General features: G+C 34.9%; 1 protein-coding gene across 3 annotated transcripts in view; it reads right to left on the reverse strand.

The window, feature by feature from the left end:
• The window catches only part of TANK (TRAF family member associated NFKB activator), an 898,382-nt gene that overhangs the window by 14,586 nt on the left and 860,559 nt on the right, over positions 1–23,237 (reverse strand). For 2 of the 3 annotated variants that reach the window (XM_050752276.1, XM_050752275.1), the window contains 2 exons: positions 18,127–18,235; positions 16,906–17,024 (listed from right to left, as the gene is read on the reverse strand). In XM_050752276.1, the coding sequence (XP_050608233.1) occupies positions 16,906–17,024; positions 18,127–18,235 (228 nt within the window). Of the gene's footprint in view, positions 1–16,716; positions 17,025–18,126; positions 18,236–23,237 lie in introns of those variants that run through there. The other variant, XM_050752277.1, reaches the window with a different exon arrangement.

Below are 23,237 nucleotides of genomic sequence, written 5' to 3' on the forward strand. Positions count from 1 at the left end.
TTGAAAAAAAGTATTAGTGGTTGTACTAGGCAATACACTGCACCTTTTATCATTCACGCCAAATAAACCTGTTAATATATTTCAAATGAAAATTCTGAGTTCCCAGTACCCAAGAAAAATTTTCAGAAAGGGACCTCTTAAAATGCTACTTGGAAAAAAAAAAAAAGCTAAACAGTTTTCTGACAGACATTTTGAAGTTGGGTTTATTTAGAATGGGGCATAACATGTTAATGCTATTTTCCATTATAGCAGTCTGATACAACTTTCTGAAAACAATCATTAATTTTTCAGAGGATTTAGGATTAGTATAATCAATGGCAACTTCAACACTTTCCCAGAAACTCAGACTTTTTCAGTGCATGATCTTAATAAAGATTAATCAGTTTGCTGAGCATCTCAGAGAGTAAGGATAACTTGTATTTTTCTTTCGATTCTCAAATATAATCCAAGTGGGCTCTGTACTGCAGGAAGACGAAGTTATAACTTCAAATAAGAAAGCAAGGGAATTTTGAACATTATATTTTAGGAGATTTTAAGCATTAAATCATTCAAAAAATGAATTTATTTTGAGGTACTAAAACTTAAAATACTTAACATCATAAACTGTTCCAAGTACTAGTTTGGAAATGCTGAACTTGTGGAATGAATGCTGAAATAAGAGTTTTACACATCATACTTTTCATATACACTTCCAGTATGTCGCTGGGTAAGTCATTCAACTAAATCCATTAAGATAAACACATCTGAAACAGTTGGAAGATGTAAAATGTTTCCTTAAATTTCTTATGTGAATTGGGAGAATTTTGATTTAGTGTAAGTCAATTTAAGCTTCTCATAGATGGGTATTATATCAAAAATATATGTTCAGGGGACAGTTGAATATGCAGTGATATTTAAGAAGGAGAAAAAAGTGGTTTATATTAGTCCAAACCAGGCTTTATTCTTGATGCAAAAATAATGAAAAATGTTTTTGTTTCGCATTCTAGGATATGTTAGATATCAACCTCTCAAAGAAATGTACGTTTTCCTTAACACCTGCTTTTGTTACAGTTGATACTAAAAGTGAAATTATTTTATTCCTTTTATAAAAAATTGGAAAGATAGAAAAGAAATAAAAATTGTCATTCAAAACCATATTTTTTTCTTAAAAATTTTAAGCAATTAAAGTCAGTAAAATAAAGTTGAGTTATGGAATTTTTTTTTTCTTTTTTTGAGACAGAGTCTCGCTTTTGTTGCCCTGGCTGGAGTGCAGTGGCATGATCTTGGCTCACTGCAACCTCCATCTTCTGGGTTCAAGCGATTCTCCTGCCTCAGCCTCTCAAGTAGCTGAGATTACAGGAGCCTGCCACCATGCTTGGGTAATTTTTGTATATTTAGTAGAGACAGGATTTCGGCATGTTGGTCAGGCTGGTTTCAAACTCCTGACCTCAGGTGATCTGCCCGCCTCAGCCTCCAAAAGTGCTGGGATTACAGGCGTGAGTCACCGCACCCAGCTGAGTTATGGAATTTTTAAAGATAATTCTGACTAAACTCTTTAACAAGATGTATATTCTCTCATATGTATGTAAGAAACCCAAACTTTAAAAGGCTTCTATTAAGTGAAGAAGGTTAAGTTTTCAATGATACATATTTCACTTTACTCCAGTGTTCATATCAAAGACTTCCTTTAAACTTTAGTTAGGATCCTTGCATGCAAAGGAATATTTATTTTTAGCTAGCTCAGGCAACTGAGTGTAGTCAATGTTTTATTTCTTTTCTGGATGAGGCTAAATAGAAATACGCTTTTTAAGCAGAAACAAGAATCCTTACTTGGATCAATATAAACTAAGAAATAAGCCAAGGTGGGATGGGATGGATTGGTAGAGGGAATATAAAACTATGGAATAGGTATAAATGTTAGCTTGATAAAATTCACTACAGAAAAAGGAAAAGTACGTAGTAGGAAAAAAACTGAAAATAAAGATTCATTTGTCACTTACATTTTTGAGATCTAAGAATGAAATGTTAAAGGAGGAACTGAGGTTGAGTATTTCATTACCAGTTTACATATACTGTGACAAAAGATGTTATGGTGAAGTCAAGCACTGGATACAGCTGAATTAGGGAGAAAGTAAAAAAAGGGCGGAGACAGAAAAAGATTAAGGTATAAAACAGGACCAGAAAAAAATTACAAAAAGATATTTGATAAGAATAAACATAAAAGAATAGTAACATAAAAGTTTGAAGACAAACGCTAAAAAAAAATATTGTATTTAATCTAAAAGAACTTATAGCCATATAAAATCTATGGTTCTCTCACCCTCATTAACATTCCTGAAAATCTAGCAAAGCAAGAGAAACACAAATCCTAGGAGCCTTGTCTGTTCTGTGTGATACAGTGTGCTAGGCAAACCCACTGCCAGTGTGGGAACAACTCCAGGGCAAAATGGGATCCATCCCAGAGTTCTGAAGGAAGTGGCAAGAAAATAAACAATATAAAAATAAAATTAAACACCCTAATTACTTCCAAGTTCTTTATTGGGTTGTGGTTTAACATAACCCATCCCCACAATCTCTACTGATTCAATGCTACAATAAAACATATTGTTTCAGAAAAGGTAAAATCCTTTACCAGTACTGCCACAATTACTGTAATTTCAATTCTATCCAAGTTAATTTGTAGAATGAGATGAATACTTTTCTACTATCTGTCTTCTAAGTCTTTCACTTTGTATTAGGTACCTTTTGCATATATCTTTCTGAATTTATTTTTTTAAAGGGAAGAAATATTTGTGGAGATGCTTTTTTAATGCAAAACGGAAACTGCATAACTTCAGTGACCAATTTAATTAAGATTTCTCACACTCCTTTCACTCTTTCCCCAAATACTACATTTAAAACGAACTGATCCGTGCTGCGCATGGTGGCATGCTCCTGTAATCCCAACTACTAGGGAGGTTGAGAGGGAGGAGTTTGAGACCAGCCTGGGCAACACAGCAAGAACCCGTCTCAAAAAAGAAAAAAATCAACTGATTTGGAAAAATCCTTTAACCACAAATTTAGTGTTATACCACTACACCATGAAGGACAGAAGCGATCTTCTTGAAAATAGCTATTATTTAAGCAATTTGCATGTATTACTTATTTAACTTAAATCACAAAATCTGCTTATTTTGAGATGGAGGTCTTGCAACGTTGAGCAGACTAGAGTCAAATTTCTGGACTCAAGCAGTCTTCCTGCTGCAGCCTCCAAAGTAGCTAGGACTACAGGTGCACGCCACTGCACCTGGCAAGCCACAAAATCTTCTGAATTCTGTACTTAATTATGATTTTAAAATTTGCTTTGAAGAGATCAAATAATTTGTATATAGTTTGGCAGACGGAGTAGCTGTGACTGGAACACAAGCCTTTCTGCCCCAGTAGCTTTAACTACTTAGCCATAATGCTTGGCTGCTGGAGAAGCTAAGTGGTACAGTTATCCAGCATAGGGCTGGAGATAAAGAATGGTTACATTTACATATTGCACCAAGGCAAACTAATTTTAAGATTCTAAAATCTTCCTGTCATACAATAAAAATATATATATTTATCACTGAGAAGCAGTTACAGGCCACGTTTTGATGCTTAAATATTGCCCAGGGTGGGAGGGGAAACCTTTGGTATAGCCTTTTTTTTGCTGTGTTCTCAAGGATGTATCGTACAAATAGAAATGTACATCCATAAATAACTTAAGATAGATTTACTCAAGTTTTGCCAAACGAGTCACTTGTTAACATAGGCAATTTGGCAGTACTTTCTTTGACAAAATTTCATAGTATTTCTCAAACTTGGCATAGAAGTTAAGCATTTGACAAAGCATGACAATGGGTAGAGTACCCTACTGGTAATTCTATCCTCTCTGGAAAGCTTAACTCCCTTCCTGCCTCCCCAGCTATCTTTTAATAAAAGACTGGGTATAGTTATAGTAGCTGATAAAGTCCTTGTCTGGTAATTTCAGTGTCTGAATCATCTTAGGGTTGGTGTCTGTTCTCTTATAACTGGGTCACATTTTCTGGGTTCTTTATATGTTGGGTGATTTTGGACCATATCCTGACCATACTCAGCCAGAAAAAAACAAAAAACTAGACTTTAGGAGCTAAGATTCCATAGTGTAGGAGTGAGCACCTAACAAACCATTCTTCTGCAAATAACAGTTATAAACTTTGGGCAACACACACGCACACACACACACACACATCCACACACACACACACACACCCCAACTACTTGAAAACATTGAAGACCGAACTTTGCATATATTGGAGGAGAGTCAAAAATGTGTAGTAAGTAATTGGCTTAGAGTGTATTCCCAGTTTTCTATGGTTTTGTCCTGATGATGGCCACCCTGCAGTAGAGGCACAGTAGTGGCTGAAATTCCAACAAAAAAGCCCACTAACATTCTGGCTGGAAGAACCAAGAAGGAGAATGAGATCATAACCATGGTCACTGGAGAGTGAGGGAAAGGAGCCCTAGAGAATTTGAGAACCTTAAATTCTGAGTTTCAATTCAGCTCAAGTCTCTGGCAGTCCCCAAGTTGGGCGAGACTAAAAGCTTTGTAGCTAAAGCTCTAAGGATTGAACTGAGATTGGAGCTGCCTCTCTCCATAGGAGTGACAGTTACCCTGAGCTAATCAAGTTCACTGCCTGTAAAAACAAAACTACCAATACCCTTCACCACTCTAGAAAACATTTTGTCCATTTCTTAAAACAAACAAAAACTCCAAACATGTAAGTACTATAGGACCCAATGAATGCACTCCTGGGCACTTCAAAATTTATGTTCACACAGAAACCTGTACACAAAATGTTTACAGCAGCACTCTGTCTATAAAGTAAGAAAAAGATAGGAAGCACTTTCTCCTCTGAAGTCATGATTATGTCACCTAAAAATGGTTATGGTAAATGAAATGGCTCATTCAAAACTGTTTTAGCTTTCAGTTTACATAATGTTCTCCCAAGTGACCTAGAATAATTTTGGCTCTTGTCTAGAGATTATCCTTTTTCCATCAAAATATTGTAGAAAATTTAACTTTACATATCTATGTACACATAACCAAGATAAAGGCAAATAAGAACTTTTCTTCTTTTCTGTTAGCATCAAAAAAATCTTAGGGCAGGAGAAACCCTAAAGAAACTGAGGTTAGGTCTTTCCTGTGTAGTAAAATTGAAAACTGGGGGCCTCACCACCTTTTTTTTTTTTTTTTTTTTTTTTTGGCCAAGAAAGAATTTAGTAAAAAATAAACAAACTACCAAGACCTAATATCTTCTTCACGTCAAAGGGGAATGAACATTTATCAAAAATAAAAAGAGTAGGAAGAAGAATTTTAGATTCAGCTTTATCAAAAAGTTATCACTTTATGCTCACGGCTCAGGATAAGATGAGAAGCAAGAGCTGAGGACAGAAGTGAGGAGTCTCAGGCTGCAGAATAGGTAAAAAAGAGAAGGCAAGAAAGAATGTTCAATGAGCAGAAGCAAGAAGGAAAGCAAGGAGATTCACTGTGGCCATTTGGCCATTTAGCAGACATATGGTCCAGATGTAACTTCTAGAGAATACAGACAAGTCAGTGGCTCCCTATAGTATTATTAAGATAAAATATAGAGGGTAACATGCTGTCTTTAATGTTAAATAGTCAAGAGAAATTAGGAGTAGAAATAACAATGAGTAAATCCATCAAATATGGAATTACTTAGAGGAAACTAAGCTTAAATGCAAAAATCACACTACTATTGACAAACATAATAGGAAAGAGACAACAAAAGATGCTCATCTTAAAATTATTCGTTTCCAAAAGGGACTTATCAGGGAGGGAGACAAAAACCACAGGTCAATGACAATGCAGAATGTGTGGGAACTGCTATACAATAGTTTTATTAGGATTCTAAGATATATAGCTTAGAGCATAAATATATAGAAAGATGACTAACTGGCAAAGAAAAAAAAAATCTTTCAGGGAATAAATCAGCTTTCATAACACAGCAAGACACTGCTTAACCAAGCAACAGAGAAGCTCGGAGTGTACAGGTGCAAATGAAAAATTAGGTGACTCTTCTCCCTCCTCTACCCTCAAAATCTAGCAGTATCTTAGAGGCAACTACGAATCCAGTGAGAGGATGTTAAAATACAATACCGGGAACAGAGTTGGCTGAAGATCCTGTACTTAAACAAAGCTAAGTGGTTTTCTTAGTATTGATTTCATATCCTAGATACAGTCTTGTGCCCTTAAAAATTACCAGAGTACCTAGTATGCAGCACTTCATAGTCCTAGGGTTTTATGGAACATACTAGAAAATGCAGGTATCTACTATCAAACTATCTTTTAACAAATTAGAATCAAAATTCAGAGTCTGCTCTAGATTTAATATAGATTAATTTACAAGCATCATGATTTAAAGTATGAAGATGTAAAACAATTTATTATCTGATGTATGTGAAAAGAAGTGATGAGGAAGCACTAGGACCTCCATGTACAAGTAAACATTCCTGAGGAGATGCTGGAGTATTCTTAGAACATGACATTTTTTCAGTAGGATGAAAAGTAACTTACTGAGAAAAAGGCAGTATGATTTTTTTTTCTAACAGGATATTATAATCTGGTTAAACCAGTGGTTCCCAAAATATGGTCCAGGATCCTTAAGGGTCCCAAGTGCCTTTCAAGGGATACAATGTTGGGAGATGTAATCTGCCATGGCCCCTGAGCATCCTGGCGCATTTTTGCTGTTCACGTCAGGAATACAAGAATCTCACTGTTCTTTACCTGGGGCTTTTCTCAGGCTTGTGTTTGCAGAGAGCAAATTTGAAAGACTCGGTAATATCTCCCTCTTGGACAAAGAGCAGGCATACTTACCGCCTGCTATAAAATGGTGGGTTCCCCAAGCTCAATATGCCTCTCCTTCAATGTAACCATTGCATGTATAAGCATCATCTGTGTCTATCTGTGTTACCTCCTAGGTGGGACTAATGAAAATAAGATGTTCTTGGCTACTCGTTTTACTGTAAATAATAAAGTCCTTTTTCTCTGATTCACTTTTCTGTTTTTCTCCAGTACCCATGAAACAGTAACTGGCTAACTTACTAGCTTGTAAGTAGAATAAAATGAAATCCCAGACCCTGACATAATGACATAATTGAAATCAACTATCGTCACAATTAAGATATTATTAATATTTGCATTTTTTGCTGTGTTGGCATTTAGGCTGATTATGCAAAAACAATGGTGAGTAAAACTGCTGGTGCCCGAGTATGACTAAGGCCATGTCAAACTGTTGTCACTGTATTCTTCAATGTCACACACTCAGTAAAAAAACAGCCCAAAAAAAAAGGCAGTTTCAACTAAGAATGTCCTTAATAAGGCAGTAAAATGATTAATTTTATTGAAACTTGATCTCAACATATTTTTAATATTTTGTGTGACAAAATGGGAAGTATACACAAAAGGACTTCTGCTGCATACTGAAGTACAATTATTGTCTTGGGGAAAAGTACTTGTGCAACTATTTGAGTTCCAAGTAAACCAGTTACTTTTCTAATGGAATGCCATTTTTGCTTGAAAGAATGACTGACACACAAGCTATGGTTATTCAGACATTTTCTCAAAACCAAATGAAGTTAGCCTGTCATGTTAAGGAAAGCAACTGACAAGATTTGTTGCCAATGATAAAATTTGAGCTTCCAAGTGAAAATTAAAATTTTGGAAAACCTGTACCTGTCACAGTAAGCTTGACAGATGCCCAATACTTAAAAGATTTTTCTGATGTGATCAGTGATGATGTTAAATGTGATTTTAAAATATTATATAATAGGTCAACATTTGCAAGATCTACACAACTTAGTGAACCAATATTTTCCAAATGATTCATGATGTAACAATCATACATTAGTAAAAGACATATTCAAAGTACAAGATAGACCAACAGCTTTTAATGTAAAGTTCACTGATACGGTTTCAGATTCCATATTGCAGCTAACATTTTAAGACACTACCAAATTTTAGTGCAGTATCAAAGACTATCCACAATTGCTAAAAAGGCTATTAAAATACTCTTCCCATTTTCAACTACAATATCTATTTGAGGCTGAATTTTCATCATATAATTCAACCAAAAAAAAAATCACAGCAGATTGAATGTAGAAGCATTTCATAACACTGAAAAAAAAAATACCTTCAAAACAGATTTAGAGAAAAATTTTTTTTTTTTTTTTTGAGACAGAATCTCACTCTTGCCCAGGCTGTGATCTTGGCTCATGCAACCTCCACCTCCTGGGTTCAAGTGATTCAACTGCCTCAGCCTCCAGAGTAGCTGGGATTACAGGCACCCACCATCATGCCTGGCTAATTTTTCTATTCTTAGTAGAGACAGGGTTTCATTACATTGGACAGGCTGGTCTCAAACTCCTGACTTCAAGTGATCCACCCACCTTGGCCTTCCAAAGTGTTGGGATTACAGGCGTAAGCCACTGCGCCCAGCCAGATTTTGACAACTTTTAGGATGACGGGTTATAATAAGATAAACTAGATGGTTTGTGGGTGCTATAGTTTGGATATTTGTTGCCTCCAAATCTGATTTTGAAATTTGATCCCCAATGTTGGAGGTGGCCTAATGGGAGGGGTCTGGGTCATGGGGGCAGATCCCTCATGAATAGAGAAATCCTGGGGGCTGTGGGGGTAAGGATAGCAGGTGAGTGACTTCTTACTCTTTTAGCTCCTGAGAAAACTGGTTGTTAAAAAGAGTCTGTCACCTCCCCTCTCTCTCTTGCTTCCTTTCTCACCATAGGATCTCTGCAATGCTGGCTCCTTTTTGCCTTCTGCCATGAGTGGAAGCAGCCTGTGGCCCCTGCCAGAGGCAGATGTCCAATCTTGAACTTTTACAGATATCAGAATCATGAGCCAACTAAACCTTTTTTCTTTATAAATCACCCAGCCTCAGGTATTCCTTTATAGCAACACAGACTAAGATGGAGGTGGACAGGGGGCTATTCCTTACCTATCGAGGTTGAGAGAACAGCCTTTCATGTCTTAGCCAAGAGAAATCAGGGCTGGATAGACTCTGTCGACTCTATTGTGTGTGCTTTGAAGATGAGTTTTAAATAAAGGGAAGTGTGAGAAAAAGGATGAGAAGGGGAAATAAGGAGAGAAAAGCCATACTAGAGACATTCAAATTTGCTTCTAAGTTAGGAAAGAGAATTTAGAAGGTTGACATATCACTTCTTATTTTCTTTTCTTCCTCAAAATTATTTCTAGTATTTTCACAAAAGCAAAAACTGTAAGGTGATGTACTGAATTCAAAAACACAAACCTAGAGCAGGAAAGGGTTAGGAAGAATTAATAATTTAGATTTGGAAACAAAGTTTCTGCAATAGAAAATTTCAATGTAATTATTAAAATGTTTTGGATGTCAATATTTTTTTCTTAAGACTTTGTGTATTGGCCAGCCACAGTGGCACACACCTGTAATCCCAGCACTATAGGAGTCCGAGGCGGGTGGATCATTTGAGATCAGGAGTTCGAGACTAGCCTGGCCAACATAGTGAAACCCCGTCTCTACTAAAAATACAAAAATTAGCCAGGTGTGGTGGTGCATGCATGTAATCCCAGCTATTCAGGAGGCTGAGGCAGGAGATTCGCTTGAGCCTAGGAGGCGGAGGTTGCAGTGAGCCAGTCTGGGTGACAGAGTGAGACCCTGTCTAAAAATAAAAAAAAGTTTGTGTAGTATGACACTTTGGAGAAAACTGAACTTTAATGAATAAATTGGTTGTTTCCTTTCTAATTGATATTCTACCAGAAAGTCTATAAAAAAGGCTGGTCTCCAAAGAGGAGTAATATAGAAGCATTAGATATAAAAATAGGGTATATATAATGCAGTTTCTAGAAAGAAAACCAGGAGAAGCAGTACATTTGCTCTGGATTGCAAAGCAAGGATTACCTGAGGTACTACACACAAACATGTTTTTCTCCAGTTCTCTAAGCCCCAGCCTACATTGGCCTGTGCCATTGTACAGTGTGCATAATCACCATTTCTGTATGATAAAAGATGGAAAGAAAAGATTAAACATTAAAGGAATTCAGGGGCAAATTTTTAAAAAGTTGAGTAACAAATGCAGTTAAATTTACTTCAAGTTCCTCTCTTAGAAGAGGTGCTATGTGTTTAGATGATGTAAATGAGATTTGACTTTTCCACAGAAATCACTTAGTAGTTAAATATGTTGACTAACGGCCTAATTTTTAGCTTTTGTTCAAATGATGAAAAACATGTTTATCATTTACCTATAAACCAGTTTAAAGCTTTTACTTACTTGGACAATATATAGCAACTTAACAAACAAATGTGGTTTAAGAGACTTGCAACAGAAAGTGTCTGGAGTATTGAGAGAAGCTATAGGGGCCCAAAACTCAGATGATCCCTAAGTGGGCACTGCCCTTGAAGTCCAGTGTATATAAGATATAAACAGTATTAAGGATGGGGATGCCATCTAAGACCTAGACCTGTGAGATTAGGATTTTATTAGCTACAGAAGATCAGAAAGCAGAACAGAGTTCAAGTTCATGTACTGCCTGCCAAAACTGCTATACATAATTGAAGGAGCACACCATGCGTAAATGCCACTCACTGAAGGGCTGTCTATAAAGTAAGAAAAAGGTAGGAAGCACTTTCTCCTCTGCAGCCATGATTATGTCACCTAAAAATGGTTATGGTAAATGAAATGGCTCATTCAAAACCCTCAGTTTTAGCTTTCGGTTTACATAATGTTCTCCCAAGTGACCTAGAATAATTCTGGCTCTTGTCTAAAAAGTATCCTTTTTCCATCAAAATCTTGTAGAAAATTTAACTTTACTTATCTATGCACACATAAACAAGATAAAGGCCAAGTAAGTTGTCTTCTTTTCTGTACTGGAACCTAAATTGTGGGCCCTTGATCAAGCCCTTAAGCTGAGAATTTTAATTTTTAAATTAAATTAAGGCTCTATATGTTTAATCTGTGCCATAAAATTACAGTTAGAATTTTTTTTTTTTTCAGACGGAGTTTCGCTGTCACCTAGGCTGGAGTGCGTGATCTCAGCTCACTGTAACCTCCGCCTCCTGGGTTCAAGCAATTCTCCTGCTTCGGCCTCCCAAGTGGCTGGGATTACAGGTGCCTGACACCACGCCCGGCTAATTTTTGTAGTTTTAGTAGAGACCGGGTTTCATTTTGTTATATAATTAGGACTTTACATTATTTTATAATGCTTGCTAATTGCTGTAGGTTTCCAAATCGTCATTTCCCCAACCAGACTATAGCTCCTTAAAGGGGATAGATGTTGTCTATTACTTACAATACTACTGCTATTGTTGTGTTTTGTTTTTTGTATTTCTGTTAATAACCAGCAAGGCTTGGCAAATAGGAGTTCAATAACTACTTCTTGTGTAAGTGATTGACAAATGACTTTTTAGACAACAGCTTTCTTGAAACATGTCAGAGCTTCTATATTTACTTGCAATTGTCCAGTACAGCACATCTTACTGCTTGCAATTGCCAGCTCCACAGCTATATCACTGTTTATACTATTCTAAACCTAAAATCTTTCTTGTTCCTCAAAGCTACCATATCTGCTGATCTAATCACAATGATAGCTATATTTGAAATGTGCAAACTGTTTTAACTGACATCTTTCAGTAACAACTGCACTCGTCATATACTTGAGTTTTTAACTCAGATGAAAAATAAAGACATGTATAAAGAATAAGTTAGAAATATATAGGCATGAGAACACATAAACTCTATTTAATTAGTGAACTCATACCATGTTTACTTCATATTTTGGATCCTAGAATCTGAAATAACTTTTCAACATTCAATAATGTTAATTATTAAATCAAGACTTTAAGCTGGAAGACAGGGACAACATCTCTTTGCTCTCCAGTGGTTGGCAGTGTTAAGTATACACCATGAATTCAGAATTATTGGATAAATGACGAAAAGTAATTTACCAATATCACCAAATTTTTTGTCTTCTTTATTATTGCTTTCTACATATTTTCTTGCATCAAACCACCCGAGAATTTTTGTATAATTCTCCACAGGAACAAAAAGTGGCATAGAAAGATGAGGGCAAACAATTTCTGTCAAAACCTAGACACTCAAGATAGTATTTAGTTTGCCAACCAAACTATCTCGCAGAAGTAAATTATAAAAATCTCATTTCTGAGATTTTAAAAGTGAAACAGTACATTACAATCCTGGTTTTTAAAAAAGTGAATTAAACTGATAATTTACAGTTTTATATTTTTATAGAATACCTTTATATTTGTTACACAAATACAAAACTTGTTATTTAAATAGTAACTGCTAACATGGACATAAGTTACTATGTCTGACAATGGTGTCCTGTAAACAAGAGATGAACAGTCTTTGTCAAGAATAATTGTGTGCATTTTTGTTATCTGCATTTTCAGTTTTTAACATTATAAAAAAGAATCAGTAATATGCAACAATTTCTTAGTTCTCTAAGCATTGCTATTATTCTCCTCTGGAAAGTATATTCATATTAGAATTTTTGAAATTGTTCTTAAGATGATAGGCTATGATATTTTTTCCCTTTAAGATTAATAATCACATGATTCAGGAAGTTAAATTCACTATTAAGTGAATATTAAGTTCCCTTACCTTTCATCAATATTTGTTGTAAGGTAAATTAAATTAAGTATCAGTCTCCTTGTCTCTTGATCTTTCACATCCTCTTCTATACACCACAAACAATCTCCAATACCTGTGTTGCTTTTAAAATACATCTATGAAACTTTGATACTCATCCCTTCAAGGGGTGTAACTTAATTTCTTGCCCCACTATTTAGTGACTTGCTTCTAATGAACAAAATTAAGTGGAAGTGAAGGAATGTGACTTTGAGACTAAGTCACAGAGGGCACATTTCTCTCTCTCAGATCCCTTACTTCGAGTGAAGTTAGCTGTCAGTTCGGGCAGACAGGCTCATGTTGAAAGGTCTCTGGCCAACAGTCATGTGAGTGACCCATCTTGGAAGTGGATCCTCCAATCAGTTAAGCCTTCAGATGACTGCAGTCCTTGTCTACATCCTGACTTCAACATAAGAGACCCTGAGTCAGGGCCACCCAGGTAAGTCACTCCAGAATTTCTGACCCACAGAAACTCAGATAAATTTGTTTTTTTAAGCCCTAAGTTTTGGGTAAGTCTGGAATAATATGAGAGATAATACAAAAGACTGTGCAAATTACTGTGGTGTACAAAAGACAAAACTAAAGTTTTCCATTAAACTGAGTATTTCCTTCCCCACTGTCTCAAGCAGAGCACTAAGGGTCATCTAATGATAGAGGCTTTGTCTTTACCTCTTTCTGTCCCTTTAGAAGTCAAAGGATTTTTGCAAGCTTTTTGTGTAGGAATAACATGAATACAGATTGAACTATAAATTTCATGTCTCTTAAGTAAAATTTTCTAAAAGCGCCTCTTTCCCCTTCAAATATCCCTCTTTCCTCTACTTTATGTCTCTTTTTCCAAGGCAGCCAGAATGGCTATTTGCTAAAATGTCCACCTTTCCCTTCTCAAACATCCTGACAAAACAAAATCCTCAACAAAACAAGTAGTCTAAAGAAAACAAATTCTCAAACCACCCACCAAACAGAAGGGGGAAAGGACTGTGGGTGGCTCATAGTGGCTTCCTTCTGTTACTGGTTCAAAGCATTTCTATTAACTTACTAATTCATTATAGAAGCTAGGCCAATTGACTGGGAATGTGATTTCTAGAAACAGATTAGTTTTGCAGAAGACCAATAATATTAAAGTATACTAAAAATATACTAAAAAAAGAATAAAAAATAAAAAATAGAATAAAAAAGAATCATACCATCACCTTAACCATTTCTCTATAATGCCTTCTAGTTCTCATCCATGTGAGATGCAACCAACCAACATGGATTTTTTCCATTGTGGAAGAAGCTTGAATATAGCTACACATTCAGAGTTCTTTAGGAAAGGTTTCACCCGTATTAGCTAAAGGTGAATTATAACTCACTAAGTATAGACCAACACATAGGCCAGTGGAACATATTTTAATTTCCATTGCTTGATGGCCAGTATTTTTTCTAACATAGGCCTAATTTTTTACACTAAGCATACAGACAACTCTCAAATATTCAATACATCTAATATATCCATTCTTTTAGAATGTATTTTCTCTTTTCTTTAATCCCTTATACGTTTAGTGCTCATTAGCACTTTGGCTAGAGATATATAAAAGGAGAGGAAGCTGAAATACAAGACAGTTAATTTTAATTTTTATTAAATGGTTACAAAGAAAATTGAGTTGATGAGCTATTCAAAGTATAAAAATGTGGCTATAATATAAATCGTTCCCCTATTAGTAAAGATAATTCAGATAATTCACTGAAGTTAGATTTATTCCTTACTTGGAGCTTTTCCTCTTACCATCTGCCCAAAACTATAGTTACAATCGATGTAATATTATTAATTCTTTGCACACAGGCTATCTCTGAAATGATTTCTGTTACTTAAACTTAATTTCATCCCAGGTATCCAGATATATATTTCACAGATAAAATAATTAGCCTACAGAATTTAAACAAATATAATTTTTAAAGAGATTTCTGTTGATACTTGACTGAAAATAAACTCTAAAACTTTCATAAATAACAAATTATCCAAATTTAAAAAAAAAACTATTACTATATCTTAGAGCTTTTCACATCATCCCTTTTGTTCTAACCAAAGTTTTATTTTCAAAACTACCTTCTACATAGTGTAAACTGGAGATGTCCTATTACTTTCAAAGGAACGCTATAAATTATTATTAAATTTGTGGTAAAGTAATGGCATTTGGAAGACACTGAAACAGGAAGATTAGAAATATTGTTTATTTAAGCACTAAATTTATGTCAGTATAGTAATTCAACAATTTTATAATGTACTACAATAGGCCTAGTAACAAAATTGTATTCCAAAAAGTCAGAATCATTGTTTCTCAATTTCCTCTTTTGCAAAATAAACCTAGTATATTTCAATGCCATGGTTTCAGTGTTTATCAGCATTTTTAGATACATGAAAAATCGAATGAGGGTGAAGAAAACTGAATGATTCAAAGAATGGTTTCAAATAAAAATATATGTAATAACGGGTACCAAGATAACTTCTTATTCTAAAACTTTTATTTATAGAGAAAAGCTCTCGAAATTGGATTTCTCAGATTTGATGTTAAATAATAAGATAGTCTTAGTTATGCAATCAGTAACTGAATAACCCTGACAAAGTGAAAATCTCCTACTTTATTTAGAAGGAAAGAAATAAATACAGCACTCTTGATTTAATTGTTGTTAATGTTAAGAAATCTTATTTGTTAAGAGTTCTTATTTTATTCAAAATATGTATCATCCCACTAAAAGCCAACTCATCTCATTAAAGATATCCTTTTCAAACTTATAAAATTTCAATGACTTATGAAAACATGGAGAACAATATAATATACATATATACTACCGAGTTAACAAGTGTTAACATTTTGCATACCTGCTTAGCTCTCTTCTATTAAGAAAAAAAAAAAAGTTGCAGATATAACTGCTGAAGCCCCATTATTCCTTTCTCAGGTATCACAGTCTCTTTTCTCCCCAATTCTGGAAGTGATCGTTTTTCTAAAGAAGATGTGTGCCCTTCCTGTCCAGGTTTTTATATTTTTATTACATATGTGCGTTTTCACAAACATTAACGTTATGTTTTAAAAACTACATAAAGTATCCTAATTAGTCAGGCGTGGCAGCATGTGCCTGTAGAATTGCTTGAACCTGGGAGGCGGAGGTTGCAGTGAGCAGAGATCATGCCACTGCACTCCAGCCTGGGTGACAGAGCAAGACTTCATCTTCAAAAAAACAAAAACAAAAACAAAACAAAATAAAACCAACAACAACAAACTATATAAAGTATTCCCATTTTATCATTTTGTAATTTCCATCTTTACTCAACATTGCTACTGAAATTTAGGCAAATTAATATATATTTAGTATATTTTAATTTTTCGAAAGAGTTTCTAAAGATCAACTATTCTGTTATTGGTGGATATTTAGGTTGTTTCTAACCCATGGCATGAACGTCCTTGTATATGTCTCCTTGCAGATATGTATTATTTCTTTCTGTATTACTTCAATAAAGTTTTGCTTAAGCTAGTTGGGTGGATTTTTTTTTTAAACTAAGCACAGACAATTGAAGAAAAAGCTAGAAAGCTATTTTCTAATCTGTCTTATTATTTACCTGATTTTAAACTTTTATTTATTTATATACACACACGCACACCCACATATATGTACATATGTATGTGGATGTGGCTTTTAATTATTTAGAGACAGGGTCTCACTCTGTTGCCCAAGCTGGAATGCAGTGTCATGATCATGGGTCACTGTAGCAGCCTTGATCTCTCAGGCCCAAGCAATCCTCCCACCTCGGCCCACTGAGTAGCTGGGACTACAGGCATGTGCCATCCTGTGTGGCTAATTTTTAAATTTTTTATACAGATAGGGGTCCCCCTATGTTGCCCAGGCTGGTCTCAAACTGTTGAGCTCAAGTGAACCTCCCTCCTTCACCTCCCAAAGTGTTTGAATTACAGGAGTGAGTCACTGTGCCCAGTCCTATTTCTTTGTTAAATCTTTTCTTTGTTGAAATGCTTGTGATGTAGAAAAAAGATTAGTAGGAAATACAAAACCTTAGCCTTTATTTTACTTGAAAATAGTTCTTCTATTCAGAAATATTTAAGTCACATATTTATATACATGGAACTTCTGTTTGGAATTCCCGTGGTAGATCACTTCAGAAAAATAAAATGAGGAAGCTAGGTTACGCATCAGCATTTGAATGCTGCTTTCTGCAGAAGCAATGTCTACCTTTGGTAGTTTTTCCTTTGCTATTCCTGAAATCACTTTATTATGTGGCTGATCAACAGTCAAATTATTCTTCCTTGTTTCACTGTCTTCAAGCAGAGGAACACAGCCATAATTGCCATCTGCAAGACAAAAACCTCTTGGATATTAGCAGAAAACCCTTATTTTTGGTACCACCTGAAAAAGCAAAAGTAATACAAACTCAAAACCGTAAAGAGAATAGATTTTAAGGTAGGAGTTTTAGAAAATTCTTTAGGTAATAGTTACTTTGACAAGTTGTCCATTTACATTTTTTCCTTCCCACTAAACATACAAAACCCCTGCTCTCCAAAAGTCAGCAGTATGTAAAATATACAGAATTTAGAAAACTAGAAATATGCTCTTTGCCCCTGTCAGCAACAATTCAACTTTTATATAAGTCATATTTTCAGGTATGCATTTCTTATTTAAGATAATTATTTGTATTATGACTCCATGCTTATCATAGGAAAATTAGAAAATGCAGACAGCCAAAAAGAATAAAAAGTAAATGTTACCCAAATTTTTATCACCTGTGAATTATTCCAGTTAATACTTCTGTTCCTAAACACATAAATTCACACAAGAATCACCTTTTTCTGCATAAATGAAAATAACACTTATTTACGTATCCTGCTTCGTTCATTTTGCTATATATCATCAACATATTCTTACAAGTTAATACCTATTATCACTTTTCTTGGCTACACAGCTATTCATATAGATCACTGTAACTATTGAATATTTGTTTCTAGCTTTCCATGATTAGAAATTATACTGCGATACACATCCTTGCATATATATTTTTGAGTACCTGAACAAATGTTTTCTCATGATATAGTCTTAGGACTTGAGTTTTTGGTTCAAAAGGCATGGATGTTTTCAAAAGCTTTTGCTGCTATTTACTGGCAAATTGCTTTTTAGAAAGTTTTATAAACTTAGAGTTCCACCGTATAGTATAGTATAGTATAGTATAGTATAGTATAGTATAGTATAGTATAGTATAGTATAGAATAGTATAGGTGAAAGTCCACTTTCCCATATCCTGCAAGTGTTCATTTAAATAAATGTAACATTTAACTGTACCACAGTTATAATATCAAAACTACTGAGAAACAACAAAGGAATAAAACAGAAGAACTCAGCTTACACTTTTGTTTTCACCAAGAGGTTCTAGAAATACATAAAAAATTAACATGCACATACCTTGAGTGGAATTCACAAGAAGTAACTGTGATTTTAGCTTGTCAATAATAGTTTGTTGAAGTGACAGCTGTTCCTGTTGTTCACGTATTCTCTGCTCATAGTTCTCAGTCTGCTGACATAAAAACCAGTTAGCCTGATATTTACTGACAGACATGAACACATTATTTACCATCCATTAATAATATAAATAGATATGAGTTGCCCACATTGTCATTTTGCAGGTATTGTGATTTATGAGATACAAACTGGCTCCAGGAATGTACTTGTAATTGTTACAAACATCAGTGATTGAAGACACTTAAAGCACCGTAAAAGTTTTAAAGATTATCTTATTTGGCCGGGCGCGGTGGCTCATGCCTGTAGTCCCAGCACTTTGGGAGGCCGAGGTGGGTGGATCATAAGGTCAGGAGATCGAAACTATCCTGGCTAACACGGTGAAATCCCGTCCTACTAAAAATACAAAAAAAATTAGCCGGGCATGGTGGTGGGCGCCTGTAGTCCCAGCTACTTGGGAGGCTGAGGCAGGAGAATAGCATGAACCTGGGAGGTGGAGCTTGCAGTGAGCCGAGATCGTGCCACTGTACTCCAGCCTGGTAGACTGAGCAAGACTCCGTCTCAGGAAAAAAAAAAAAAAAAGGATTATCTTATTTAAACACATATCAGTCAAGGATTCAATCTACGATTTCCTGATCCTTCAGTAAGGATCAAAACTGTAATTTAGCATTTATTCCTTAAAGAAAAAAAAAGCACAAATGAAACAACAAATACTATATTAAAGTGATTTTTTAAAAAATACACACTAACTTAAAAAATTAAGATTTTGTGTCTTTCAAATAAACACACTTCTAAATTTATTTTTAGGGTACACAAACACTAAGGAAGTGTTGATAAAAATCAAAGGGACAAATACAAATTATAAAATTATAATGACCAGAAACTTGTCTGCTAAGTTTTAAGAAATTAAGAGAACACCATGGTTGACCTTTGGTGTCTATCTTAAATGCCATAGTTTCCCTTATATTGTTAATCCATTCATTTTGCTATTTTATTGCAATGACTGTGAAAATACAGCAATGAAATAAGACACAAGTTTGTACTGAAGAATACAGATGCCACAAACCTTCAAGCAAATTTGAAACTGTTGTATCACAATTACCAAATTAGTACAGTCTTAAAAACGTATCACCAAACAGTAACAGAGAACTTTTTTTTTTTTCTTTAACCAATTTCTATCCCTGGAGGGATAAATAATGTTTAAGTTGCAAATTCCTTGAAATATAAAATGAAAATGAAGTTCTAATAATCTCAGAATGATATTCAGTAGATACTATTTGACTTTAAACTGATTCTTAAAGTTCAAAATTAGTGAAGCTCTATTATTTTCAGAGACCAATAAACTTAAAAATTTTAATAAATTACACAGCTGTTCATAGATTAGCAAATATAAATTAGCTTAAGAAATTAAAGCTGGCAGTGAAACTCCGTCTCTACTAAAAAATACAAAAAACTAGCCGGGCGAGGTGGCAGGCGCCTGTAGTCCCAGCTACTCGGGAGGCTGAGGCAGGAGAATGGCGTGAACCCGGGAGAGGGAGCTTGCAGTGAGCTGAGATCCGGCCACTGCACTCCAGCCTGGGCGACAGAGCAAGACTCTGTCTCAAAAAAAAAAAAAAAAAAAAAAAAAAAAAAAAGAAATTAAAGCTGGGGAGGCTGAGGCAGGTGGATTACGAGGTCAGGAGATCGAGACCATCCTGGTTAACACAGTGAAATCCTGTCTCCACTAAAAATACAAAAAATTGGCCAGGTGTGGTGGCAGGCGCCTATAGTCCCAGCTACTCGGGAGGCTGAGGCAGGAGAATGGTGTGAACCTGAGAGGTGGCGCTTGCAGTGAGCTGAGTTCGTGCCACTGCACTCCAGCCTGGGCAACAGAGTGAGACTCTGTCTCAAAAAAAAAAAAAAAGAAACGAAAGCTAAATACATTTTCCCAAATAAAAGGTGAACTTTTATAAGTAATACAGTTCAAATATGAATAACTGACAGAGCTGATAAGCAACCCATGTGGTGCGTTGTCTTTGCACACTGCCTAAAGGCAGTCTTACATAGTTTCACATTCCCCACAGAATTCATATAGATTAAGTAACTTATACATAGGAGATGTTCAGTATATGTTCACTGAAAAATTTAAAAAGGAAATACGGATTCCAATTACATTTTATTATTGTGAACAGAAGAATGAATCATGTGGGTCTACCTGAAGTGTATGTCCAATGACTATGTCTCAGAAATGATCACTGATACCCAAGTCTAGTCTAGGGCCTGGCTTCCCAGGATAAGACATCGTATTTCTATATAAATTCACATCCAACCCCCTAGAAACAGTGTGGTAAGCTGACTGAATGAAGGACCCAAAAATCTACAGCAAATTCTAAATACCTTAGACTGATCTGGGCTACATAGCACCACCAGGGCTGAAGAATCAGTAAACAAGTTAAGAGTCTTCTCTACATATTTCTGCATTAATTAAAGCTTTCTCCAAGAACTCAAAGTTCTTCACAAACATCAATCAATAAGTACCTATTTTTTCACTTTATTTTGATAGGTATATACATTAGACGGTCCAGAGATTAAGTAACCAGTCCAAAAAACTTAGCAAGTTAGAGACAGGTCCAGAATAAATGTCTATGTTACTCAAGTCTCTATGTCTTTTTCTCCCACCTTGATGAAGAAACCATATATTTTCTTTTGAAACCAACTCAGAAAGCTTCTGCCAGTTAATTTTTATCTTCTATTCTCTGGTTTAAAAAACATACTTTAGCACATCTGCATATAAGATATTATAATAAATAATCCTGAAAATGTATTCAACAGCTAGGAAAAATTAATGGATCAATGGCTATTTCAAGCTGAAGTTTTAACTACTTCTTAAGCTACTTAATAAAGTATTATAAAGGTTGAGCAAAGTCTACAATAATTTTAAAAACCAACACTCTGGAAGTATAATAGAGGAAATAGAACAGCAAGAGCCCATGTTTTCCTCCTACACTTTTCACATACTTACATTTAGCAGTTACAGTATTCTAGTCTAATTGTCTAATGTCTGATTTCCCTCTAGACTGAACTTCTCAAGGGTAGAGGGTATTTCCTCCTGGTATCTCCAGAGTATTACAGAGTGGCTGGCACATACTGGGATGCTCGGTAAATATTAGTTGAATAAACAAACTAATTAAGTTGTTAAAGAAATATCACAGTTGAGCATCCCATGCTGCTGCTCTGCCTCTGGAGTAGTCATTCTTTTATTCCTTTACTTTCTTAATAAACTTACTTTCACTTAAAAAAAAAAAAAAAAAAAGAAGTATCAGAGAAACAGATATGCTTTCAGAAATGATCTGGAGGAATGGAGGAATGCCTTTGCTTATATTTCTCTAAGGGAAACAGTAAAAACAGAAACAAGGTCAGTAGGTAAATACAACAAAGGGATATTAAGTTTGAGAAAATGGATGCAAAAGATAGGTAATATTTGAAGATTTTTTTTTGGAAAAAAAGGGAAGCTTATATTATTAGAAAAAAGGTAGCAATTTGAGAAAATGCATATTCAGAAAAGAGTATAAAGATTTTGACCACAGACTGTCAGATGGAAAGTCCAAAAGGAAATATTATATCAAACTGGGAAACAACCAGTAGAATTTGGTTTATTTGCTGTTTGGAAACTAAACGAAACTAGTCTTTTTTTTTTTTCCTTTTATTAAATGCTTTTGTTCACAGAACATACCTGCCTAAACTTAAAACCTGAAAAGTCCTTTTACAAGGTCAGATTATTGCTGTACCATCATAGTATTTTTTTTTAAATACAATTACAAAGCAAGTACATTCTAGCACTATCAAAGACCCCACAAAACAGAAAACTCACTAACAACCACATTGAAAATGTACAACAGCAATGTCTTGTCAACACTTCTGTACAGAGCACAGACATGACAGCTAAAACAGACAGAAGAGAAGATGCTTTTGACAGCCAGTGTGTGTGAATGATTCTTTGAGTCAGATGGCAGCAACAAGTTACCAACTAGGAGATCTGCATGACAACTAACCATCCATCTGTATCAAACACCATCTGGCCAAGATGACTCTGGCTTCTGTGTATTTGACACTCCTTCCAGTTTCAAAGACTAGCAAAACAAGTGGTCTACCAGCATCTAAATAGGTAAACAGGTACTTAGGTACTTGTGCTATAAGGTACTTTTTTATTTTATTTTATTTATTATTATATTATTTATATAGAGACAGGGTCTTGCTATGTTGCCCAGGCTGGTCTCAAACTCCTGGGCTCAAGTGATCCTCCCACCTTGGCCTCCCAAAGTGCTGGGATTACAGACATGAGCCACCACGCCTAGCCCATAAGGTTAACTTTGTATTCTTTCTTAGTGTTCAAAAGTAAAACTTAAAACACTGGTGATCAAATAGAGCACACATCCTAAATTTATTAAAAATGGTTGCCCATACTCTGGATTATGATAAGCAAAAAAAAAAGTTTATTTTAAAAATTACCCTTTTATCCAGGCAAAATTTCAATATTTCCTCTTCAAAACTAAGGCAGCATATTTCCTATAATTTTGTGTAGATACCTGTTTAAGTTTTTGTGAGTATCATAAATATTAAAATAGAATTTTAATAAATTGAATTTTTTCCTATTGCTGGTATTGAACTTTTTTTTTTTTGTATTTTCCAAGGCACTTATTTCTTACCTAGGGAAAAAAAAGTTTAAGTGCCCTTAAGTCATCTATAATATTCTAAGTCAAACATTTCTTCTCCTCCTCAATAACTAATTTCAATATTCTAAAAAATATCACTGCTTTCCTCCAATGATTTATTAAGGAATTTAATAAATGTTGAGTGGATTGAAAAAAAACTGAAATAGTCCCAATTTAAAAACTTTTCAAATTATTCCAAGGTTAACAAAGAGAATGAAAGATTTACTGAAGGATTTGCATGGCTACCACAAATGTTCTCCATAGGAAGCTCCACAGTTCATGAAGGAAGATAATTAAATATTAATTATCCTAATACATAGCACTTTAGATAGAAACTAATTTATTTAGACACAATCTAATTAAAAT

Source organism: Macaca thibetana, chromosome 12 (assembly GCF_024542745.1).
Source record: "Macaca thibetana thibetana isolate TM-01 chromosome 12, ASM2454274v1, whole genome shotgun sequence".
NCBI lineage: Eukaryota > Metazoa > Chordata > Mammalia > Primates > Cercopithecidae > Macaca > Macaca thibetana.